The 24,202-nt window shown below is 32.0% G+C and overlaps 1 protein-coding gene across 1 annotated transcript in view; it reads left to right on the forward strand.

The window, feature by feature from the left end:
• Positions 1-24,202, forward strand: part of LOC137932659 (ATP-binding cassette sub-family G member 1-like) — a 35,826-nt gene that overhangs the window by 1,158 nt on the left and 10,466 nt on the right. Inside the window, exons 2-3 of the mRNA XM_068776287.1 lie at positions 10,040-10,157; positions 23,071-23,257. Of these exons, the coding sequence (XP_068632388.1) occupies positions 10,040-10,157; positions 23,071-23,257 (305 nt within the window). The remainder of the gene's footprint in view (positions 1-10,039; positions 10,158-23,070; positions 23,258-24,202) is intronic.

A 24,202-nucleotide genomic window follows, 5' to 3' on the forward strand; every position in this document is an offset into this window, starting at 1 on the left:
AATAGTTATTGTTTATTATTCAAATTCGGTCGTTAGAATTTTACCTAACAGACCGATGCCTTACATTCCGATAAAAATAAACATTTTTTTCAATTTTAGTTATAGATATATAAAGATAGATAAAGTTCGCTACTGTGAACATTTAATAATTAACGAAAATGGTTACTTTAATGACAATTAAATCGTTCAAAACTAATGATTCCATATTAATACCAAATACAGATATTAATATCAGACTTCAGTTTGTAAAGTTTAAAAAAATTTAAACAAATTGGTTAAAGTAACATAACTTTTTCATTTTCTTTGGTTTTTACCGTTATCGGTTTTTCGGTATTCTACTGTCGGTTTTTCCGCCAATGAAATGAAATATATTTCAAAAAAATTTCATTGAAAATCCGTAAGCGAATCAGCGTTCTAGTATTGTAAATTTTACTTCCTAGGCTGCCAATGACCAGATTAAACAGATATTTAAATTTTTCATACCTGTGTCTAATTTACTAGAGAAACATGGTGCTTTTTAAAAACTTAGTTACTCTATTTATATTTTTAATTACTCCACAAATCGCGCCCTGCGAGGCCTCCCCATTATTCGCCACGATTCCCAGTCTTACGTTGCCTTCCGGGGCCTTGACTTTGACGTCTGTCCACCTAGTAGAGGAATAATATATAAAATATAGTAAAGGAATAAATAGTAAGGATACCATGCAATAAATAACTACCCTTTGAAATACAAAATCTTGCACAGCCTACGTTATACGTTTGTACAGTTCCTATTTTTTGACGTGCACAAATATTTGCTCGTTAGCCTTGTTGGTGTTTCGAGGTTTGAAGTGACAGAGAATTGAATGCCCCTAGCTGTCCTCTTTTTTAATGGTCTGTTTTGGTTCCTCTCGTACCTTCTCTATCATGGGTGGACTATTTAATTCTTAATAATTTATCCATGTTTAATGTTTTATTTTCATTATCAGCTTTTATCCATCTCAATATCACATATTCGTTCCTCTATCATCCTTTGCAATCACTTTTCATACCGTTCATTTACATTTACATACACATTTCATATATTCCTTTCATACATCGCCTCTTTTCCGTCGCCTTCCCTAAAGTACTACAAGTGTTAAATATTTTGATCTATTTCTTCTTATTTATGTGTCCTTTTTTAAATTTTATTATTTTACTATCTCGATTTTTTATTTTACTTGCTAATTTAATGTCATAATATTATCACAATTTTTTATTCACTATTTAATCACAGTATCTATCACTTTTGTTTTCCTATTTTTCCGACCTATTTCTCCCTTTTTATAATTTCCACTATGACCTTCTTGCTGTACTCTATCAGGACGACTTCCTTTGTCGTTTACTAGTAATGCGATGGTTCCGTCCTCGATCTTTTCCTGCAACTAAAACAGGTATTCCGCTCTTACCCCGCTAAATAACAACCAGGTCACAGATACACAATAGACTCTGAGTTTGAACCTATGCAGGTATTCAGGGAATCCCCCGTGCCCTCAGAACATTTGGACCAGCATCGAGTCCAGGTCAACGTGACGAAGCACGAAGCACGCGGTAGTTCCAGACGGCGTCTGAAAAAATTTCCTCGTTACTGACGCCGTCATACCTTCCATATACCGCTTGACATACTAAATAGTGTACGAGTATTATCAATATAAATATAAGTGTAGTGTATAATCTCTCGTATTCCGGTCTCTTTACACTTTAGGTCCGCGTCTTTGGCGCGTCTCAAAGGCGGACTGTGAGTCTAAGAATCGCGCATGATTGCGCCGAGTCGCTGGCCGCGTACCATATTAATTATAATACGTCCTATAGGACATACTCTGCTCACGATTCTAATCTAGAACAATAAGCAGAATGATGCTGTTTAATAACTCTTCTAATTTTAGTTTATTGATAATTTAATTCTGACCTAGTAGGTGGAAAAATAGCAACGTACTAAAGGTTGGTAAAACGTTTAGTACATCGCTATTTTTCCACCATACGGAGCCTACTCAAGTAGTTGACGATAATATATACAAGGGACACACCGTCTCGCTTGATAAGTGCGTTAAATCCGAGAAAGAAATCATTCGCAAAATCCAACTCGGATGGACAACGTTCAGGAAAATCCGAGACATCTATCTAAAATATTGCAAAAAATATTGCACCATCTATCGAAAATGTTGCAATGCCAGAGGACGAAAGTCTGATCAATGTAGGTTGTCGGTGATATCTTAAGGATCCGGGACGGGGAAAAAAAGAAGTTATATAAGATTATAAAATACTATATTGTTTGCAACACGATTATCCTTACAAGCCTTCACGATGTTTTGAAGAGCACAAATTAATTGATATAGTCAATTAATTTGTGCTAAACAATGTCTGCATCTACATATTTTGTGTTGTTACCTAACTTAGTTATTAAAATTTAAAATTTTCCTCAATTTTTGATATTACATTTATGCAAAAAATAACAAATTTAAAAAAACGCGTGTACAAAACAAAACTATTATCGTAAAAGAAAACGTGATCATTAAAAAAATTACAATTTACCATCGTAACTATAAAACAAGTTACTTATAAAAATTATAACCGCTTATATTTTTAATTGCACCGCAAATCTTAAAATTACGTTTAAATTGTATAAAAACGTAACACGAATACTAATAAACATCGCTTTTTTAATACACATGTATTGTTAGAGGCCAAAACAACTTTAATCCTATAATATGATATGTAATTGCCTTTGTAGAGCCATTAAATGGAAACATTGAGGCATTATTAAAATAATCCATTAATTATTACATCTCAAAAAAATATATTTTTAAAATTTTTACTTCGCAATATTGTACTATATATGATTTGCATTATGAAATTTAAAATCGTCTAAGATAGGCATACAGGTGAATAAGTATCTTCTAGACAAGCATGTACTATTTTAGACCTCGTCATCTCTTAACATCAGTCGAGACAGGGGTCACATGCTTTGCCTATAACCAATAAAAAGAATTTTTAGATCGAACTAAGGTATTGTTGGATAGCGGTAGAAAATTTAAAAGTAAGATTTTCTTTTAATTTAAATTTCCTGCGGAATTGTAATCAGCCCGTTCCATTATATTTGAGCTTTATTCTGAACAAGCTTTTACTGGTAATTTCCATAAAAATAAGTTTTAACAAAAATTGGTTATAAGTTTTATGGCATACAGTAGTGGAAGAAAGTCTTTGTTATTAGAATGGTTTATTGTTTTATTATTATTATTATTATTGCTAAATGCAATATACCTTTTGGTTTTTAAAGCTTTAAGGTGGTAGAATACTTCTTCTAAATCTTTTCTATTACTCTGTAGGACACCCGCTGGAATCTCGGCACGGTCCATTGCATTAATCAATTGAAAATGAGTGGCCGTCAGTCATTCAGAAGCAAAAAGCTCACGTAACTATATTCATATGTAATATCTTTATTCTTAATAAAAAAAACGTGCAAAAAGAACTAAAATTCCAGACCTTTCCACCTATTTTATAGAAATTTTGTATATTATATGACTTTATTGGTGACCATAAAGTAACTTCGGTAAAGGAATTATTGACTGGAACTACATACAAAAGTTGTACATAAATAATTATCCTCTATAGTCAAAAACATTTACGCAGAAAAAAATTAATACAACTGCCAATCAATTATTTTTGTATTTTTATGAATAGTAATATTATCGTTTCAAGCAATAAAATAGTTAATGTTCATATTACATACATGACATTTTTTATAATTCATAAACTGTTTAAGTAATTTTAAACACTTTTATGTGACGACTACAGAACCATATAAAATTTAGAAAGCCTTTTTTACTTAATCCGACCATAAATAACATATCGCATAAAAGAAATATTCCAGAAAAACTCTCACTTTAAAATCAAAATAAGTATTACCTAACTGCCCGTCAAACTTTGTGTTGTCAAATGTTACTGGCTTGTCACATTCCAAAGAAAAATCATTTCACAATGATCACTTTATTTATCGATTTTATTGTATTCATTCAATAATTATATCTATATCTGTAATCGTAATAGACAAAGATTTCGGAAAAAAATAAGTTGCCTATTTTCCTAGACTGTAAGACATGTTATTAAATTTTTATTGTAACCACTTAATGGCACGTTATGTATTTTACATGATTACATCCCAACAGGCCTTTTTTGGTGTCGAGTCATGTGCAATGTGTCAAACATCCAAACAACACATTCTTTTTCTAACTGTAATTTACAAGGAATAGAAAAACTATTCGCGATTATTTTAGGTAGAAGAGTTACTGAAATTGCTTAAGTTACTTCTTTACCTAGCGTTAACGTCTTCCGAAATGGTAGTAATGTTAGAGTTATGAGTCATGATCCTGGTCACTCCACTAAGCTTCCCCACGGAGCTCTCTCGTTTAGTTTCCTTAAAAGCTATTACAAACTAAACGCCTTCTTCGCTCTGCCCATTTGAATTTGATGAAGCTGCCGATGATACTTGGGCAGCACTCAGGGTAAAAAAAAGGAAATTATTGTTTTAAATGTTTTCATCTTCATTTATAATTTTCATTAATATCGTCTTCGCGTATTACCGAATATATGAGAAAATTATAAAAACTATTAATAAACCAGCATTTGTCATTAATAACGAGACTATTACTACTCTAATCGTATTGTCGGCGAATGGGTATGTAATCTAATTACATATTATTCAGTTATCACTGCGGCTTTGGTAGCGGTAGTCCTAAGTTTTAAGTATGACGACTTCCGATTAGTAGTTAAGTAAGAGAGTAGCAAGTACAAAAAAATATACATATATGATAAAGCTACCAATAGTGCTACCGAAACTGCTGCACCACGTCTCAGGAAAGCGCGGCGAGGTGACGGCCGAGGAAATAATTACATGCTGCCACCGCAGGAGTTGACAGCGGACTGACGGAACGAAGCGTCCGATACTCCCCCGTCACACCGCTCGCAAACAGAGGAAGCCCCCAGAGTTTTATTCTTATTTTTCTCAAGTGGAGAATACGGGCAGCGTAGAACGTCCACCCACAAAGTAAACAGACGATGTTGTAAAGATCGTCGGAAGACGTTGGATGCAGGGCGCGTCTTTTTAAAAATCTATATCAAGCAAGGGGCATTCTACTGCTGAAAGGATGATCATTTCAATCGGTGATATTCCGTTATATAAAAAATGTACTGTACAATATCATGCCCAGTTGCACATAATCTTGTAATGATACGTCTCATTAGTTTAATAATTTCAACTAACCGCAACGTGATTAAAACCCTACTCAAATGATTTAGACGTCGCTACCCTACATAATACCTTGCAAAAGAGACCCACCGGTGAGCAATATTAGAATGTGATTAACTACATTTTAAGGGATTAATTCGTGATGATATAATTTGCAACTGAAATGCACACACACTATTACTACTAAAGATCATGATACAATGCATCATTAGTTGTAACACGTCACCGTTAACATTGTTACTTCTATCATACAATAGTACATACTATACGATTGTTTATAATTAAAAATAGTGCTTTTCTATTTGTTGGTCACATAATCGAGAATATATATTAGTTTTTAGAAAAATCTTCACATGTTGGTGCTACTTTTGAACTGTAAACAATCAATTGGAATCAAAATAAGAAAGGACAAGGGTTCAAGTAACATACAGTGCAAGCATTAATTTTAGAGTTTCTCGTGCTAGCTTTGGATATTCGTGTTTTCATTTAATCCAAAATAAGCCATTACTTTTTAACGAAATCTAAAAGATTTTCTTTAATATTTATAATGAGATTAACTTGTTACATTTACAAATACACTTTTCATCGAAGGAATCCAACTGTCAGCAACCAAATCAAAGCCGATTAATTGCTGTATTGATACTTCTTAGTTTTGAGAATAAAATGAGAAAATAAACCATAACTTAAAACTTCTCAAAATAAATCGTAAACGTACCGTCTCGTCTCGAGTATTTATGATAGTGAGGACCAAAAATTTTAAATTTTTTTTATATTTTAAATTGACAATGGTCTAGAAATATAACGGAAATATTGTTAATGTTAAAAAAACAAACTGATCTTATATTTAACGTAGAAAGTATTTGAAAACAATCTAATGATTTAAATTACTTGCTATTTTTATGTTCAAGTGGCTAAAAATAATCTTCCAGAGCCAAAACTTTGTATCATATTGAAACGACAAAGTTTAGGTATATATACATAGAACAAATAACATATGTTTTTAAAATATTTGCACCTAAATGACCATAACAAGATATTAGGATATTCATGTATTTCAATTGCCTTGCATATGTATAAGAAAAACTATTTTAAATAGATTTAATTAGAACATAAATCAGTTTCTAATAAAATGATAGGTGTATCCAACACGAACGTTGTTGTGACTAACGCTACCGTTACCTTCGACACAACCTTGACCGTTACTTTTTCCATGAAACTCGCTGTTTACTTTACTTTGTTGACATTTAACTGTACGTTTGTTTGAATATTTGCAATTTTAATTTTTGCTTTCTGCTATTACATATTCCTCACTATTAACCCTCCAAATTCTTCTCCTAGTCTTCCATCTAGAATATTTATCCACGTAATTTTAATAATTGCTAATAATTCCAACATTTTTACACAATAGACTTAAGATGAAAGCTCGAAAATATCAATCAGATGCTAAACTTTTTTGGGCGCCTCTGTACGCTTAAAACTATGTCTCTTTCAGATAAAGCTTTTTTAGTTCTTAATAGAAACATAAATATGCAGAAGTGATGATGTTAGAAACCCTTTAATTTATCTTAAGTAATTAGCGGTAGAGAAAGTAATTAATGATTGTAAAATTACAGATTCCTTTGTGTTCTAATCTCTACAGTGACGAAACATGTCTGCTCTAAAGAAACGCTCTGTAGCGACTTAATAACCCAAAGCAAAGACCGGTCGTCATAACCACGGGAGAATCGATACGTCCACACAAGAAACTAAAAATAAACTTTCTTTTGAATCCAAGATGAGCAACATTACATAACCTGTCACAAATAACGAGCCCTGCCTATGTTCACAAAATATATATGTTAATATTTGTTAGTAAATATTTTCGTCATGGAAGTTGTATGCCTTTCTCAATTGGTATCCGTAACAGTTTCATCAGTTATTTCGTCACATTTATAACTCAAATGTGCGATATCAATGAAGTGAAAAGATACAATTCACGTCATAAAATCATACGTAATAAACAATGACATAAAACAAAAATATTTGTTATATGATCATCGGAAACAATAATAACTTTCGCGTTTAATTGAAAACTGTTACACGATCTCATTGTGAGCGTAAACAATAGAGAATTTAGCCAGTTCTCTATATCAACCGGAACGAATTGCAATAAAACGATACGGTTGATATGGACTCGTAGTAGTAATTTTATATTTATTCACTGCATTGTAAATAATTGCTAAGGCACTTAATTCTGAGCTAAATAATGTCACTTACGACCTTATTAAGTTATAACAATTGCAGCACTCACTATGATGCGTGCGACGTCAATAAACTCATCTTTGTGATAATAACATGTTATACATTTATATAGGATACAGGCATACTAATAATTATCCTTACGCTAAGGTGCTTATGTAAAACACCGTTAGCACTTCATTTTGTGTAATCGCGATTTCTAATAAATTTCAGAAACAAAAATTAAATAAAAAGAATTTTTATAGATGCTTTTTTTAAAAACGTATATTCATGATGCCCTTGGTTCGTCAGGAGATGATTCCATAAGCTGTTAATTAACCCATCCATCGTAGTCTTATAAATTTCATATCATTGACTTTACCCTGGATAAGAAATTTATCAGTAGTCGACTTCCTTGAAATATTATACAATCGCCTGTGTGCGGAATCTAGTTACCGACGTTAATTAAATATAAAAGCTTTATTATAAAATATTTAAAAAACCTCGTGACATAAAATTTCATAAAATCTACACACCAAACCACTATGCAAATAACATAGATATCTACAATAATACTAGGTTATTATTGAATAAAACAATCGCTATAATTTAATTTGTAAATTAGTGGTAATAGTCAAAATGACATCTGCAAAGTCAACAGATATTGACCACGTTATATTGTTATGAAGTGTTCTCTTAATTGATTTTAATAAATAAATAAAACTTCGCAAGTCGCAAGTAATTTAAGGTATTATGTAATAGGTTGGAGAAAAGGTTTCTATACATTATAAATGAAAATCCAGGATATATTACTGCAAAGTTTATTTACATTTAATGAAATATAATATTTAGGTGCAGTTGGTCGCCATCACGTAGTCACCATGAACCCGTAGACGCGGTGTGCGTAGGCCCTCAACTAGGTTGACAAAGATATAGTCAAGTAAGAAAAGGGCCAATATTTAGCCACTTCCGCACATGCAGTGGGGCATGCAGTGCCAAACACAGAGTGACACTAATCGGTGTAACATAACTCCTGAAGATGCCCCGTGGAGGGGTGAAACACGTGTTGAGTGGTTTAACGGTGGCAGTTGTGTAATTCGCATTGTTTGCCACATACGCATTTATCAACGGACTGGCGGGCGGTGCACTTTGTTGCACGACTACCACTGTATTTGCGGAAGTTGCTAAATATTGGTCCTTTTCTTACTTAGGATGGACTTCCGCACGGTAACGCCTAATTCTGTTAAAGATATAGTCAAGGTCAAGCAAGAAGTTGGAATGCGGGTAGCGCAAGATCGGTCATTGTGAGCGAAGCCTTTGTCTTTATGCAGTTATTTTGCAGATGCATTATCACCTCCTAGCCAAACTCACTTTAATTTTAAATATTTTTCGAGTAGTTAAAAACGTGTGTAGTTCAGAGTTATTTTGATGTAAGATCAGACTCCTATTGACTAATTTTTTGCTTTAATATCATCAGTTATTAGCTGTTGCTATCCAAATCCAAGGTTCTGCGCGGCGGTAAATAATTATAATTGACATTTTTTTTTCCAATCTCTCCACACAAATAGGATTACTTTATATACATAAGATTCACATAATACATATTGTTAAGCATTTTTAGCAATATCAAACGATATGTACATATCTGGTAGTCTCAGTCTCAATACGTGACGTTCCTGTTACGCAGCATAGTGTGTATCTTCGTTTCTGAACGACTATTGGAGAGACGGTTACTCAGACATCTGTTCCCAGTATAATAGTATTCGACGTACAGTATGCAATTTTTTTAGGCAAGTTCATAGAGCAATCATCCTGCGAACATCTGGTACAAACAATGGCATTCCACCTATAATTATAAATAACAAATGGCATAAGTTAGTATGGTAAAAATATATCGTCCATTACTCATTACTTAACTCATGTATACATTTATAAAATTATATGCATAAATTTTAAAAAATATTAAACATTAATTTTCGTAATAACTCTTCATTTGCGTCAGAGCTGTTAAATCACGTGATACGTGAGAAAAACCTTACAACTTGATTATTTGTATATCGTCTCATTGTTATTTTTTACTTACAAATCTTACATTAAAAATTACCTTGATTACTAAAATTATTAAAAGTTATTTACTTAGTATGTAGAAATTACTATTCAAATATTGTAATATTTACCAACAACCACGTCGACATAGAAGAACTGCTTAGTATTTTTGCGTTTCACTTATGAATTAGGACGGCCACTAATAGACAGGACTTACATCATAGATCTCCAATAGAATCGATTGGAAGCGGCCTGCATCCAGCGTCTTCCGCCCACCTTTCTAAAGGTCGTCTATCCACCTTGAGGACAGATAATTTGTGGATTGATTACTAATTATTATTATGCCGCTGGGGTCTTGAAGTTCAGCAGCCAAAACAGAAGTTCTACTTCTTCTTTCAACTGCCACTTCAACTTCGTTCTAATTTTATATATTAAAGTTAAGCCTTTTAATTCCCAAGAACCTCGAACTTTGTTCTTCAAGTAGTATTAACAGTATTTATTTACTTTTCGCAGGTCGGAAAACTGTATTAAACAATGTTAGCGGCACGTTCAACGCCGGCGAGCTTACAGTGATAATAGGACAGTCTGGCGCAGGGAAAAGCAGCCTTATGGACATCTTAGCCGGTTATACGTAAGTCCCCATATAAGCGTGTAAATAATTTAAACAAGATTTTAATTATTTCGCAGCAAATAATTTAGCGCCCTGAAAAAGAATAATTTGATAGACGTAAGTTAGTAAAAATGAGGCGTTATACGATACACCTTGTTTTCATTAGACTTCGAAAATCACACGTGGGTTCTTTGAACCCGAAACACGGTTAACCAAATTTGTTAACTTTTTCAAAGACTATTTAGGGGTTCAAGTTTATAACAATTTCTTGTATTTATCATGAATCGGTTACTATTTTTTACTTAAAGTAAGATTTCAATTTTGAAATATGTTATTAAATAAGTATTAAGAAACTACCATTTCTGGTGAAAAAACTCATATTTCCTTATTTTCACTCAAAGTAGAAGATGGTTATATAAAATATACGTTTAATTATTGGGACGGTCATTTTAAATTGCAAGATGATTTGTTTTCTTATGTAAAATAAGTAATTTTGTAACGCAGAAGTATAAAATACACAATAATGTTAAAGTAGTTATAATTATTATTAAGAAATAAAATACAATTTGTTTTCATATGCCATGTAAGCCTTTTGATAAAACAGTAATATGTTACTAATATTTTTTTTATCAAAATCAAGTTCAACGGTTGTTATTTCGAAAAAATTCCATTTTTATGCAGTAACAACATATGCGACACTGAGAATCCCAAGTCTCAAATTTTTTTGCTGACTTTCTTTCAAACGTAATGGTCATTTAGACATCCCCTACCGTATATTAAAAATAATAATTGTTATTAAACAAGGGACCACTTCCAATGGCATAGTAAAGATGTTTAGTAAACTATAGGATCCTGTTGTTAATTAGCCACACTACCGTTTCTATTAGGTAAATGAGCAATTTATATTCACAATAGAATCAACAAGTTAAACACAAAATTCACTGTTATTCGTATTTTCACCGAATAATCAGGATATTGAACAGTACAGTTCATTATTTCAATTTGTAAATGTAGTATAAATTATAATTATACTCTTTTATAGTAATAGCTATTTGAATATTAGAAACGACCATTTTAAAACTAAACAAATCGAAAGCTTAAGTTAATAATTTATAAATATAAAACATAAACATATTTTTTTATAATCTTTAACTTGAGATTAGATCTATGTTTGGATACTATAACCCACTCCATTGTAACCATCATAAATATATAATCTACATACGTATAATATACTTTACGTGGTTAAAAAATTCAAGTGTCTGATTACGCGAAGAAATCTAATAATTTTCAACATTTCATAAATTTATTTACTTCATGTTTATAGATTTTATGACATTAAATTTGAACTTTAAATTTGCGACTTACAAATTGAGATTCCGTGATATATAAAATCACTTTTCAATTAACAATAACATATCTTCAAGCATTCTCTTTTAACTTTTTCCAACTTATCAATTTGTTACAGTTTGAGACCGCCTTAGTGAGAGAAATTACTCAGCAAATGTCTAATATTCCATATTTTAAGGGCACATACCTAAACGCGATATTATGTACAGGCTTACTAATAATAAAAATCTCTACCAGTCTCGAAACTATGAGTAAAAAAACTACTAATTTTGTTTAAAATAACACAACGGCTTAATGCTTTCATAAAATTGTGCGTATGTTACGTGCCTTGTACACATAAACACTGAGGGAATGCGTAAATTGAACTAGACCCAAACGATTCTCGTACATTGACATAATACAGGACACTGCTATCAGCATACTACAGGACCATTGTTATCAGCATGAACGCCAGTAACTACAGATGATGAATATACGTACTTTTAACTATATTTTGTACAATAAATTTTCATACAACAAACAAAGGCTATTATACGACTCTTAAGTAATTGCTAATACTAGTTTTTTTTATTATTCATCGTGCTGTATGTATAATTGTCGCTGCTTACAGACTGCCGAACGTTGAGAGCTCTATGCCTAAACTATATAGGCTCGAGCCGATATTTCACCTAACTGGGAGGCTGTCAAACTCTTAGGTGATTAGGACAGAAACTTTTAAAGCCCAAGCGCAAGGGGGAACCTCGGTGGTGACGTCACTTTGCGCTGTCAATCAATACATGTTTAGCGTTCGAAATCTAATATGCCCCAAATAACTGTCCTCTGCTTAATCGGTTTCAATTATCCAGCTAATATGCTACAGAAATTGCTGTATCGCACCTTAGAAAAGCGCCGCGATGTCGGAGCTGTGGAAGCGTTGACGGTGGACTGACGGATAGAACCAGCCAATTCTCTTCCCACCCGTACCGCCGCAAGTGCTCGGTACAAAACGAAAGATTTGTTCTTTCATTATAGCTATTTTAAAAATATATTTTAGATCCGATCCAATACTGATGTTAATAGAGTACAATAACCTCCGCGCGCAATATTTTAATTCATACAAACACGACTATTTATATGCACACCGCATTTCGTTAATCTACATGACGACCAACAAACTGTAAGGCCGAAACTAAACAAAGACGATCTTTTATACTACTATTATAGCCTCAGTTTTATATGTCAGTTTCCTCATCAGACCTTTGCTGTGAATCAGAGTAATGTACTAATAATAATACAAATGTTACAGTCATTATAGAGATTTAAATAATGGTAAATAAATGTAAAAAATATCTCTTTTTGTCACCCAGATTTGACTGAAGGCGTTTAATTAAATTATAGTTTACTTAGATCAGCTGAATAGTAACCGCGGGTAAGCCGCGCACTAGATGGACCGACGACATAATTAAGGTCGCAGGAAGTTGCTAGATGTGAGCAGCGCAAAACAGGTAATCTAGGCAATACTTGGGAAGGCCAATACATTTCAGTGGATGTCTATCGGTTGATATAACGATGATGGTGATGAACTGTATTGTATATATTTTATATATGAACTATATTGTAATATCAACGTTATCATTATTTCAATCACAAGAACTGCTATATTGCTGGCCTTCTTCAAGAATTTCCCGAAGAAAATTGGAAACGATCTGCATCCAGCGCCATCTTACGTAACTTTGTTGTCTATCGACTTTGTGGGTGGGTGGATCTTACGATGTGCTTGTCGGCCTGTAGGATCCATTCCAGAAATTTAAGGCCATCCTAGCGGCCATCTTCCCATCCTGAAATATTCTTTGGTAAGATAAATACATGTATATTACTAAATCGTTAAACAAATAAGAATGTTACAAAATTTATAGGCACCATCAAATTATTTTAAAATTAACATGCTTACTGTTCGAACGCACAAATCGTTCAATAATTGTCATAGGCAGACCTTTGATCTTATATATAATTTATACCAAAAGTACATAAATGAAGAAGTTAAAAAATATTTTGCGGGAGTTGCAAAGTTGTATGCCCTCCATTTTAACATCGATCATAATACTCTATTATAAAAGATAATCCGCCTTTCCATTCTTATCAGCGAGCTGTAGAAAAGGTCTTGAAAATTTATTATCAATTCTCAGTGGCAAAACGTTATAATATTATCTTGACGATTTGGTAAGTGATGAGTTATCTTCAAGTACAACCATTTTTCACAAAAAAATACATGAAAAATTACAATTATTTCATCAAAGTCACTATTCATTAATCGTTTCAAATATTGCATCAGTTATTTTAACTAATAATATATGAAATAATCCTTATAAAAGCAACAAAAAATTGAGACATGAATTATGTTTTTTAATGAAAGACGGATGAATTAGCAACAGACTCAACAATTACAGGTCATCGCTGTCAAGCTTATTGTAGACGTCGTTATCTAATATACAATGTTTATAATCAATGACAAGTTCACAGACTAAGCGTTCGCTTAAGAATAATTAAAAATTAATTACATTGTAAATTTATTTTATACATGTTATTATATATCATCTACTGTGAATCATTTACAGTCTTCGTTAGTGTACATGATAAGAATGCACGAAGGGGCTACTTTGATAGAACCTGAAATCAAATCGAGCTTCTGTATAAAGGCACTCTTCAATTTAAAATGCATTGGCTATTAAGGTTTTAAAAGTCTACTGGTCTAACAATAACTTACAACGAACCTAGTAGAGTGTTTTTTGCGATCACTTTCACAACTATAATGATCCAATAGTAACAGCAATTCACTTACAAACTTTGTTATCGTATGTATAACTTATTAGGTACATTGTATGAGCATTGCACTACATTGGATTATTGTAAAACCAATATAGTATATAGCTCCTCACTAGGTGGACCGAATATATGCAATGCAATGTTTGTAAAACCATACGCATTTAGCGTTCAAGTTCCGTATTGACGGCCACTATGACCACAATACTTTTATGTAGAATCATCTTGGGCGTTCGATTTAAAATTCGAATGCCGATTTGAATTCAGACACCATCCATTCATGTGTAAAATATAAATACTCTTTGCATATTTGTGAATACACCTTCAATCAATAATGGTTACGGTTTTCCTTTCTAACGCACTCGGGTGGTAAATCACTTCCACCTGCTAAACGGGTTCATCGAAGTAAAATCAAAAACGTGTTCGGGCGGGAACTCCTCTCCGCCCGCTAATCGCGTATACGCAGTTGCCTACAAACAAGTTACTTATTTTAAGAAAGACTGACTTGTCAATATATCATAAAGACAGGTCAACGTATTTTTGCATTTTAATATCGTTCACAATTTATAATTTGAATAGCGATTGCTGTTTTTGCTAAAGATTCTTTATATATATATATACCTGAATACCTTAATTGTTATTACTATGGCAACTAAGTTTGAGAATAAAACTGATTTTAAAATATTTTTATCAGTCAATGTACACTGCGGTGGCATTAGCTTTATCGGAATTATCAAATAGTTTTTTTATTGATATATCTGACCATACTGGTTACTGTAATACCTACGACTTTTTCCAACAAGTTTGGATAGACGTCTATTTCGACCCGTCTGTTCTTTTTAACACATCTTTTCTCTATAGCCGTATTAAGATCAGGAGAAATATTCAGAAAACAAAACGAATTTTTCATATAATTATATATTTATTTATTTGGGACCATCAGCGGAAAATTTATGGTACAATGGATTACTAGATTATGTTTTCAATACAACATGATTTTCTTTATTAAAATATATCATCTTTATTATAAATAACTAAAAAACTGGGCGACTTGAAGCAACCATCTCTACAAGAATCATGAAGTAAAAATGCCATACTTTGAAAACCTTATTTTTTTTTTGTAATTATTCGCGACCTTTTTGTGTGTAATTGTTGTACATATATATTTATATTGTAAACTTACATGCATGGAATCACAACTAGCCCTACCCCGGATAAGATTGCGATAGACAAAACTTATATTAATATTAGTTTTACAACATGTCACATATTTAAATCTCTACAGCCTCGAGGCGGTAATAAAAAGTATAAGTTATAAATTTTATTAAGCATTTTTTTTATTTTAATTAAAATTAAAAGATAGACCACGGCGGTTTTAAAATACAATTCTTTGTACTTAAAGAACTGTAACGATTTTTAAATTAGTCTTTGTTTTGTTTAGCTTTTGAATCTGCTACGTATAGCAGTTGACTAATTACGAAAGCTACAAATAGGGAACTGTGTACTTACTACATGAAATAAAACTAATAGAAATAAGCTAAATGTTAACTATTTATAATCACAAACACAGTGACTTTACATTTCAATTTCTTAATCCTTCTTGATCATTATATTCTTAACGTGTACTTATTATAAAGTAATCTATTTTACGAAATGTGCATTACGAAATAAACCGCATATCTTCTTTATTTTACTTATCATCTATAAAAAAAAGAAATGTGTTATACCAGTGAATTGGGAAGCCACATAGCGCACAGAACGTATATTCGGGTTCTAAAAAATGAAATCAAATTATGAAAATAAAGACTATTTCGTCTTTTATCTGCTGGTGCTACGAACCGTTTAATTACACTCTGTACATTACTCAATACATTATGCAACTATATCAGTTTGGGCACAGATGACCGTGGGATGTCCACCAACGACATGAGCAGACATTATTAAGTTAATCGAAAGACGCTAGGTACCAGCTGCTTCCAATTGGTATCAATAGAAATCTATGGGGAACGCTAGAATCCAGTAATGGACGTTCTAGGGCTGAAATTATAATGATGAAATATCTTTTATGTATTTACACACACATGTATTTTCTTATTATCACTTTGCTGAATGTATGAATATATTTCGTCGAGACATTGTCATATTAATATTTTATCAAAGTTCAGTGACACTATTATCACGATATTTCATTTTAGATTAAATAAGACTTCATTTAACCACTAATTTAGTCTTTTATGTAGGTGAAAATAATAATATCTTTTAAGCTTATAACGAAATTTTAACATACTTGATAAAATTAATTAAATCAAATTTAATTTTTCTGTACTAAACAATCATTAAAATCTATTTTAGGTGTTAGCTCATATTTAGTTTTACAGTTACATTAAATACATAAATTTAAGACATAACATACAGGGTGATAAGTTATTATTGTAAAAGCTTTACACCCTTTACACCTGTTTCTAATCAACTTGTATAAAGTAATCAATCTGAAATATGTAACATTAATTTAGTTTTCTATTAGAATGCGACAGGCATATAACATTTAACAGTACAAAGTCTACAGGGACAGATAGTAAACAATACTTATTTTTTATATGTAAATATCCGAAATTACAAAACGCTTTTTCTTACTATATTATCATTGCTTCATTTGTTATTTCTGAAACCATTAATTTTTAGATAGGGTGTTACATACATTAGTAGCAAGTGAACTATACATTTCCTATACCCTTTGAAGTTTTAACTCCTATTTCCGAATATCTTTTAAAACGACATCGTTTCATGAACCATTGTTAAGGAGTCAAAAGTAAATTATTTAATTAATTAATCACTTAGGCTAGTAGCAACAGTTGTTTCTGATAACAATTGAACGCTTCTGTTGATCATTAGCATTAATAATCTACTGAAATTTACAAGAACTTGTTCTTCGGCATTTGGTTTACAATTAAGAAGCAAAACGAAATTTTTAAATATTTTTTATAATTTGTTAAGGTTAACAAAATTCAGCATTTATTTTACGAATAGAAATTAATACACAAAAATCATAATAAGTACAAATCAATTATTCTTCTATCCGTAGATGAACAAAAGATAGTAACAGGCAGGCCACCAGACTGTTCATTGCTGGAAGCCCTGTGGCTGAAAATAAATTCTCTTCGCGAGACAAGCATATGTTATATTGGAGTACTTTTTTAAAATAAAAAAATAATACATTTATAACAAAGAAAAGAAAAAAACTAACAAGGAAGTATCAACTACACTGGACGGTATTATAAACACTACTCTATATAAGGCTTTAAAGTCTATAAGGTATTTACTTGTGTTTTATTGTTTACTCACAAGGTTAAAATTTGAACGGTACTTTGCGTGTAAGTGCATATGCACTGAAATGCACTTAAACTCGGTGAGGACGATGACTACGTAACTTGTACGCGGTACGGTATGAGTCGGAATGATTAAAACATGTAACTATGGACTCTGAATAACAACCAACGGTATACATAAATTCGACTTTGCACAGTTATATTTTTATTTCAAATAACTTTAGTAATAACATGAAATCAATTTATAAGCACATTTGCAGATGATTCAAGCCTATACATGCCAGTTCGATCACAGATGGATGCTTATTAAAAATATAACAGACACTACAAGCCCACAAACTATGAAAGAGACGTCGTATAATTTATTAGTATATTAACAATATATTTAGTATAAAATATGGTAATGGGCATCCTCATCACGACTTGTAAGACGGTTTTATTATACGTATTATTATTTTTTTCAAGCAAGCTGTAAAATGTTCTAAATGGAAGTGAAAAGAGTTTAAAGTGTTAGACGTAAGGTTTTTCCTTTTCTTAGAGTCATTGGTAGAAATAAATAATAATTAAGGAAAGTAGTAGTGGAGACATCGCGTATAAAGCTGACGATAGTGCCAGAGACGTCATTTACTTAACAATTGTAAGGCACAGGCTGTTATATTTACACCAAATTTGCGTATTGAGTTTGTTTGAATAACTAAAAGTGACAAATAGTTAATTTCTTACACGCTTGCACGATTAAGACAATAAACTAAATACTTATGCTCCTTTATTGATTCCAGCAATAGTTAATTTTGTTAGTATAATCTATTAATAAATTATTGAAGTCGCCTCCGTAATTTAAAAACAATTATCTTCATTATGTCAGCCGTTAGACTACTTCTCTCTCAAAAATCGCGACATTCAGCGATTTACTGCAACCTCGACTATGTCGGAGGTCTACCTACTAGAGGACCTACCCCTCATGTTCGCCACTCGAAAACCTTTCGGCCCCAAGGGCCAGCAGTTGCACAAGCGCCGTGCCCCGCCCGTTATCCCTTCAGACGAGCGCATTCAATAAATATGAATTGAAGTTTGCATTGGTGAAGAAAAACCTATTCCCAGTCTCCAAAACAGAGCTTTCTTTAAAACAATGTGAACATTACAAAGATATTCACATTAGCAACGATAAAAATCTATCGATAAAGACGATAATCGAGCATGCAAAACTCATTCATTGTTATAATGCGAGTATGAATAATAAATCTTGAAATGAGGAAGTGTTTAATACTAAGCTACTGACCTCATTCGCTTTTTTCCAATTTACAGCCGAGCTTGAATAAATTCTGCATCGTTTAGTTTGTTCTTAATGTACTCGCATATTTTAGAGCTATTAATACGATTTCTTTTTTAATACGGTAACCATAAATATTGTTAAAATTTATGTAATAACATTTTTTTTAAGTAGCCTCTTAAACGTTTATTTCTTAATTCATGACATTATCCACATAATCATCATCTACGGTGACCCCTTGTGTACTTCATAAGGAGAATGTTCGAATGTTGAATCTGAAAACAGCACGCAACAATACGCTTTATGTGGTCACTTTTACAATATCCTTAATAAAGCAATTTATTTCCACACTTTGTTATCGCTTAAAGTCCTTCACACGGTTATAGGATATTATTTGTTTAGTAAACTTTTTAAATTTATTGTATAATATAATTCAGAGCACAGAAGTGAAGGGTCCGTCTTATTGGGAATATGCGTGGAAGGCCGAGATCCAGCAGTGGATGGACGTTCTACGGCTAAAATATTGATGATGACATGGGAATTGTAATACCGTTACTCCAAAAATAGTTACTTATTATACCAATACTTTTATCTTGGCTCGAACTTTATATTCTTACTTAAAAAAGACAATCGGGTTAGCCTCAATAAATCGATGCAAAAATCAAGGGAATAAAAACTTCATAGGAACATGCCAAACTATTAGTTAGTGCTTCAAGACAAAGTAGCTTTTAACATGGGAAGCACAGGTCCGCTCTCATTTAAGATGCAACTATCATAGGGGAGTTGATTTAGCTAAACGTCAACTAAAAGGTTTGAACTCTGTAACCAACAATTTGTTTAGGCATGAACACGACTCAGCAGATCATCAGCCTCACGTTTCTTTATCAAGTTATTTAGCAGTATGCACAGAAATTGCACAATTAAATTTCCTCGTCCCTTTTTTATCGCCGGACGTTGAGACATACAGCGGGCTCCCATCTCTTTGTTGTGGATGTTCCTCATATGAGAACAAAGCGTTACGGTTCGTCATTTGTAATGCGTGCAATAAAGTTGTGGAATATTTTTTCCTACGTCTGCGTTTCGTTCACCTATGACTAAGGTGCGTTTAAACTAATAGAAAATTTATCAACAGTTCTTGGTAACAAAGACTTTATATATACTTAGTATCGACCAACTTAAACTGCATCACGTCCCAGATGGCTTATATAATAATAATTAAAAAGAAACTCCACGCAAGTTCATCGTATTACAGAAATTAAATATCACGTAGGTAATTATTAACAGTGTAATTAGAATTAAAGTTAACTAATCAACAATGTAAATGTAGAATTATTCGCTTACTCATTCTGATATACTCTTTCGTAAATTTTTATCATTGCAATAAGTTCAAACGTTGTACGTTGTACAATATCATCGTCGTCGTTTCATCTCATAGAACTCCACTGTAAAGCATAGGCTTACCCCAAAGATATATATAAATAGGAGTATACCATACTCGCCACGCTTAGCAGATGGGTTGGCGATTGCAGTGTGGTATTATGGTACGCAAAAGACACTGCTGAATAGTTACATACAGTATTCTAAGGCAATAACTAATCAAAACGCTAACAAAATTCTGGAAAGTTGTTTTTGAGCAATCCCTTATAATTAATTACTTGTTACACTTACACTAAGTGTGAATTATATATAAGATTGCATTTCTTGAATCGAATCCGCGACCTGTGATCGATGGTCTCAGTCCTCTACTGCTGGGATACCACTGCTCGTACTAGTAAAATATAGTCACTTCTTAAGACTACTTTACTGTGAAATGGAGAGAATGTGATATTACATATTCTTTGAAACATATAAAAGGGAAAGTCCCTTTAACACTTGACTGTGTTATCGTTGCTTTACGGATAAAACAAATTCGGTTTTGATATTTCTCTATCTTATTTCGTATCAAATTCTGAAAAAAAACTTAAATTTTAATTAAAAACTCTATTCTGTGTATTAAATATCCATCGTTATAACAATCGAGAATGACTTGTTTGCGTTTATACGACACATGGTAAACTGATAGTAACTTTTATCTTCGGTTGTATCAGTAACACTGTGTATATTGTTTACAGGTTATATTTGAGTCAGGGATAAACTAGTAATACATAGAATTTATTGTTTTTTTTTTTTATTATAAAACATTGTTTCGTTTTATTAAGCGCACAATACATTTACATAGTTTATAAAACAAATCAATGATCACTATGTATCCATGCTCTTTTTAGTACGATTTTGTACGATGTATTAGATTGTTATGTGTCAATTAAATTAGTGCTCTTGATAAACAATTTGTTTAACGGTGTATTTATATAACCTACAAGTTAAAATAACACTCAAACAAAATCGGACGATTATTAAAAAATATATTTAATTACTCATTAAATACTTGTTACTGGATCCAGTCCATTCATGTTCCATAATACTCAATGCTATTAACTTTTACGATTCTTACAGCTTTGAGAATGGTAATTTGTACAATGACTTTAGTTAAATTTTTTAATATTTTCATTGTTATACCTTATGGTACAGAATACGTCGTGTATTTTCGTTGATTACATCATAATAACTCGCCTTTTTGGGTTTGACGTCAAATATGTAAGAGCTAGAGACAGATGTTTTAATTTACTCGTTTGTTAGTCTGTAAAAAGAAACGCGCTGTTATTATTATCCTTGCAATTTTTTTAATTTTTTTGTATTTCTTTAAGACCTTACCTCGTGCCGTAATGAAAACATGAAAAACTATAGCCGAATTTAACCTGTTGTCGGTTTTTGCGTCAAATAAAAAATATATAAAAATATAATATATATATATATATATATGTGTACATATATGTATATTTTAATGTCTTATAATCAATTTTACGACTTTAAAGAAATAAACAAGCAGAATTCTCTATTGTACCATGTGGTAGTGTATCGTATACGATGCGACATTTTTAAACTAAAAAAAAAAAATATTTTTGTCGTGGTTCTCATGTTTCGCAACCGATATATTAAATATCTCTCTCTAAACTTATAATACATTATATAGTTTTGCACGTTCAAATGTGCATAGAAATTTGAATAAATTTCTAAAATATATTTTGACTAGTAAACGGTCTTTTGATGCTAATGTATATACTATTTTGAATAAATATTCCACAAAATGTCAATGACTTTTATTTTTAAGTTTGTATAACACCAGCATCAGAGAATCGTCCTTTAGAAAACATAATTATAAAAAAATTAGAAAGAATATATATTACAGTTCGTTTTTCGATTAAAAACGTTTTTAAAATTTTTGCATACGGCAGTACCGTACAAATACACAAATACTGAGTTTTTGCCTTATTTCTGATGATGTTGGTGCTGTTAGCTCTAGGGCTTTTACAGCTTCGTCGGTACTAAGTTCACGGAGCGAAAGGGTCTGTGAACTAGATAAATACTGATTACACTAAATCATTTTATACGCATTCATTACCCTATTTCGGCGCATGTACGCCTGTTTGTTCCTGCTCATAAAAACAAAACTTATTAACTATGTTTATAAAGTTACCTCCGTTCTAACTATATATAGTACAAACGGATTTAACACATTTACAACTATTTAATAACGCATTAAGCACATGTTCGAGAGCTCTCTAGCAATAGATTTATACATTTTTATAATGATAGTTAATAATTTGTTCATCGAACTACCTAATGTCTCGTTCAATATCCCTCAGTGCCCGAAGACCACAATCAATGTCTAATGTGGTTTACGATAAGCCAGAGAAAGATGGCTTCTCTTTTTGAGCCATATTGGTAATCGCACAGTGGCACAACGAGACATACGGAGAGCTAAGCTAGTGATTTTTCAGTGAGGTCGAATCAGCAATGAAGATATCCGTGATGAACGAAAATAACCTACACTAGTCAGTAAATTGAGAATTTAAAATGCGAAGAATAGCGCGCAGAACATATAGCTCTTTGTGCCTTAAGGTTCTAGCTAAAGGACCTAATTACGGTAGTGCAGCTGTGATCCTATGTTTGAAATGATGGTTATGATGAATAATTGATTATATTGGTAAGAGTAATAAGAGATTAGTTCCGAGTAATAAAATTTCCACTTCAAGAGAATGAAAAAAGTAAAAACAATGGCGTAAATAAAAATTCACGTTTCTACTTTCAGGACGCAAACAAGCGGTACTATATACGTCAATGGACAGATACGTAACAAAGAAATGTTCCTCCGAAGATCATGCTACATACTACAAGATGATATGGTGCAAGACTTGCTAACAATTCAGGAATCGCTCCATATTGCCGCTGAGCTTAAATTAGGAAACCACATCAGCGCTGAGCAAAAGAAACAGCGGGTATAAACATTTCTATAATTATATACATTATTAATTTAACACGGATGGATTACTTTCAATAACAAAATATTTGATGGTAACCTGAACAGACTAAAAACTACTAGTAGTAATTGAAAAATTATTTATCCTTTTGCCTATTGCTTTTTACTTTTTACTAAGCACCTTGGGAATAATCAAGACATTGATATAATGTACATTTAAATATGTATTCATACATAGTGGTGTTGGTCCAAATTTTCTTTATAAATATATAAGAGCCTGTACTCTAATATATTTGTACCTGTTACTCAAAGGTTGTATTAGCACTATGAATTAATATTCATCATCATTTATGCCATATGATTTCCACTGTTGAACATAGGCCTTGCCCAAGGTTTTCCAATAAGACCAGTTAAAGGAGAGTAAATTAATATTGAAATAATTAATATTTAAATTGTTCATCAGATTTAACTTTGTAAAAAACTGTATTTTTTTTTAATTTAAGTTTTTCTATTTTGTGAGTGTTAACAAAAAAAATTATAAATCATGGAAAATGAACAAGCAAGATAAAATTACATATATAATTGCAATCTATACATAGATTCAATTGAAATTATATTAACTTTCTTTCTCGATTTATATTATATTATATATTCATAAATGACTGACGCAAAGTAACTTTTTATCCACCAAATTTGTGTAGTGGTAGTACAGCAGTAGAGAACAGATTTGCTATCGTAAGTCACGGGTTCGATTGCCGGTATACAATCTTAAATAATACTGACTTTGTAAATTAAGAAACGAGATACCAAAAGACGGGCAGCAGCATGATTTGCGTATCATAATACCAAGAATAGCGATTATAATATATCCCCTCATAGATATCTTTGGAGTAGGCCCTATGCCTTCCAGAAGGTGTCTATGGGCTGACAATAACAGCAAGTGTAAATCATATTACGACCTATG

This window comes from Battus philenor, unplaced genomic scaffold (genome assembly GCF_028537555.1).
Source record: "Battus philenor isolate CCGP_79_NKW_IND1 unplaced genomic scaffold, ilBatPhil1.0.hap1 SCAF_12, whole genome shotgun sequence".
Taxonomy (NCBI): domain Eukaryota; kingdom Metazoa; phylum Arthropoda; class Insecta; order Lepidoptera; family Papilionidae; genus Battus; species Battus philenor.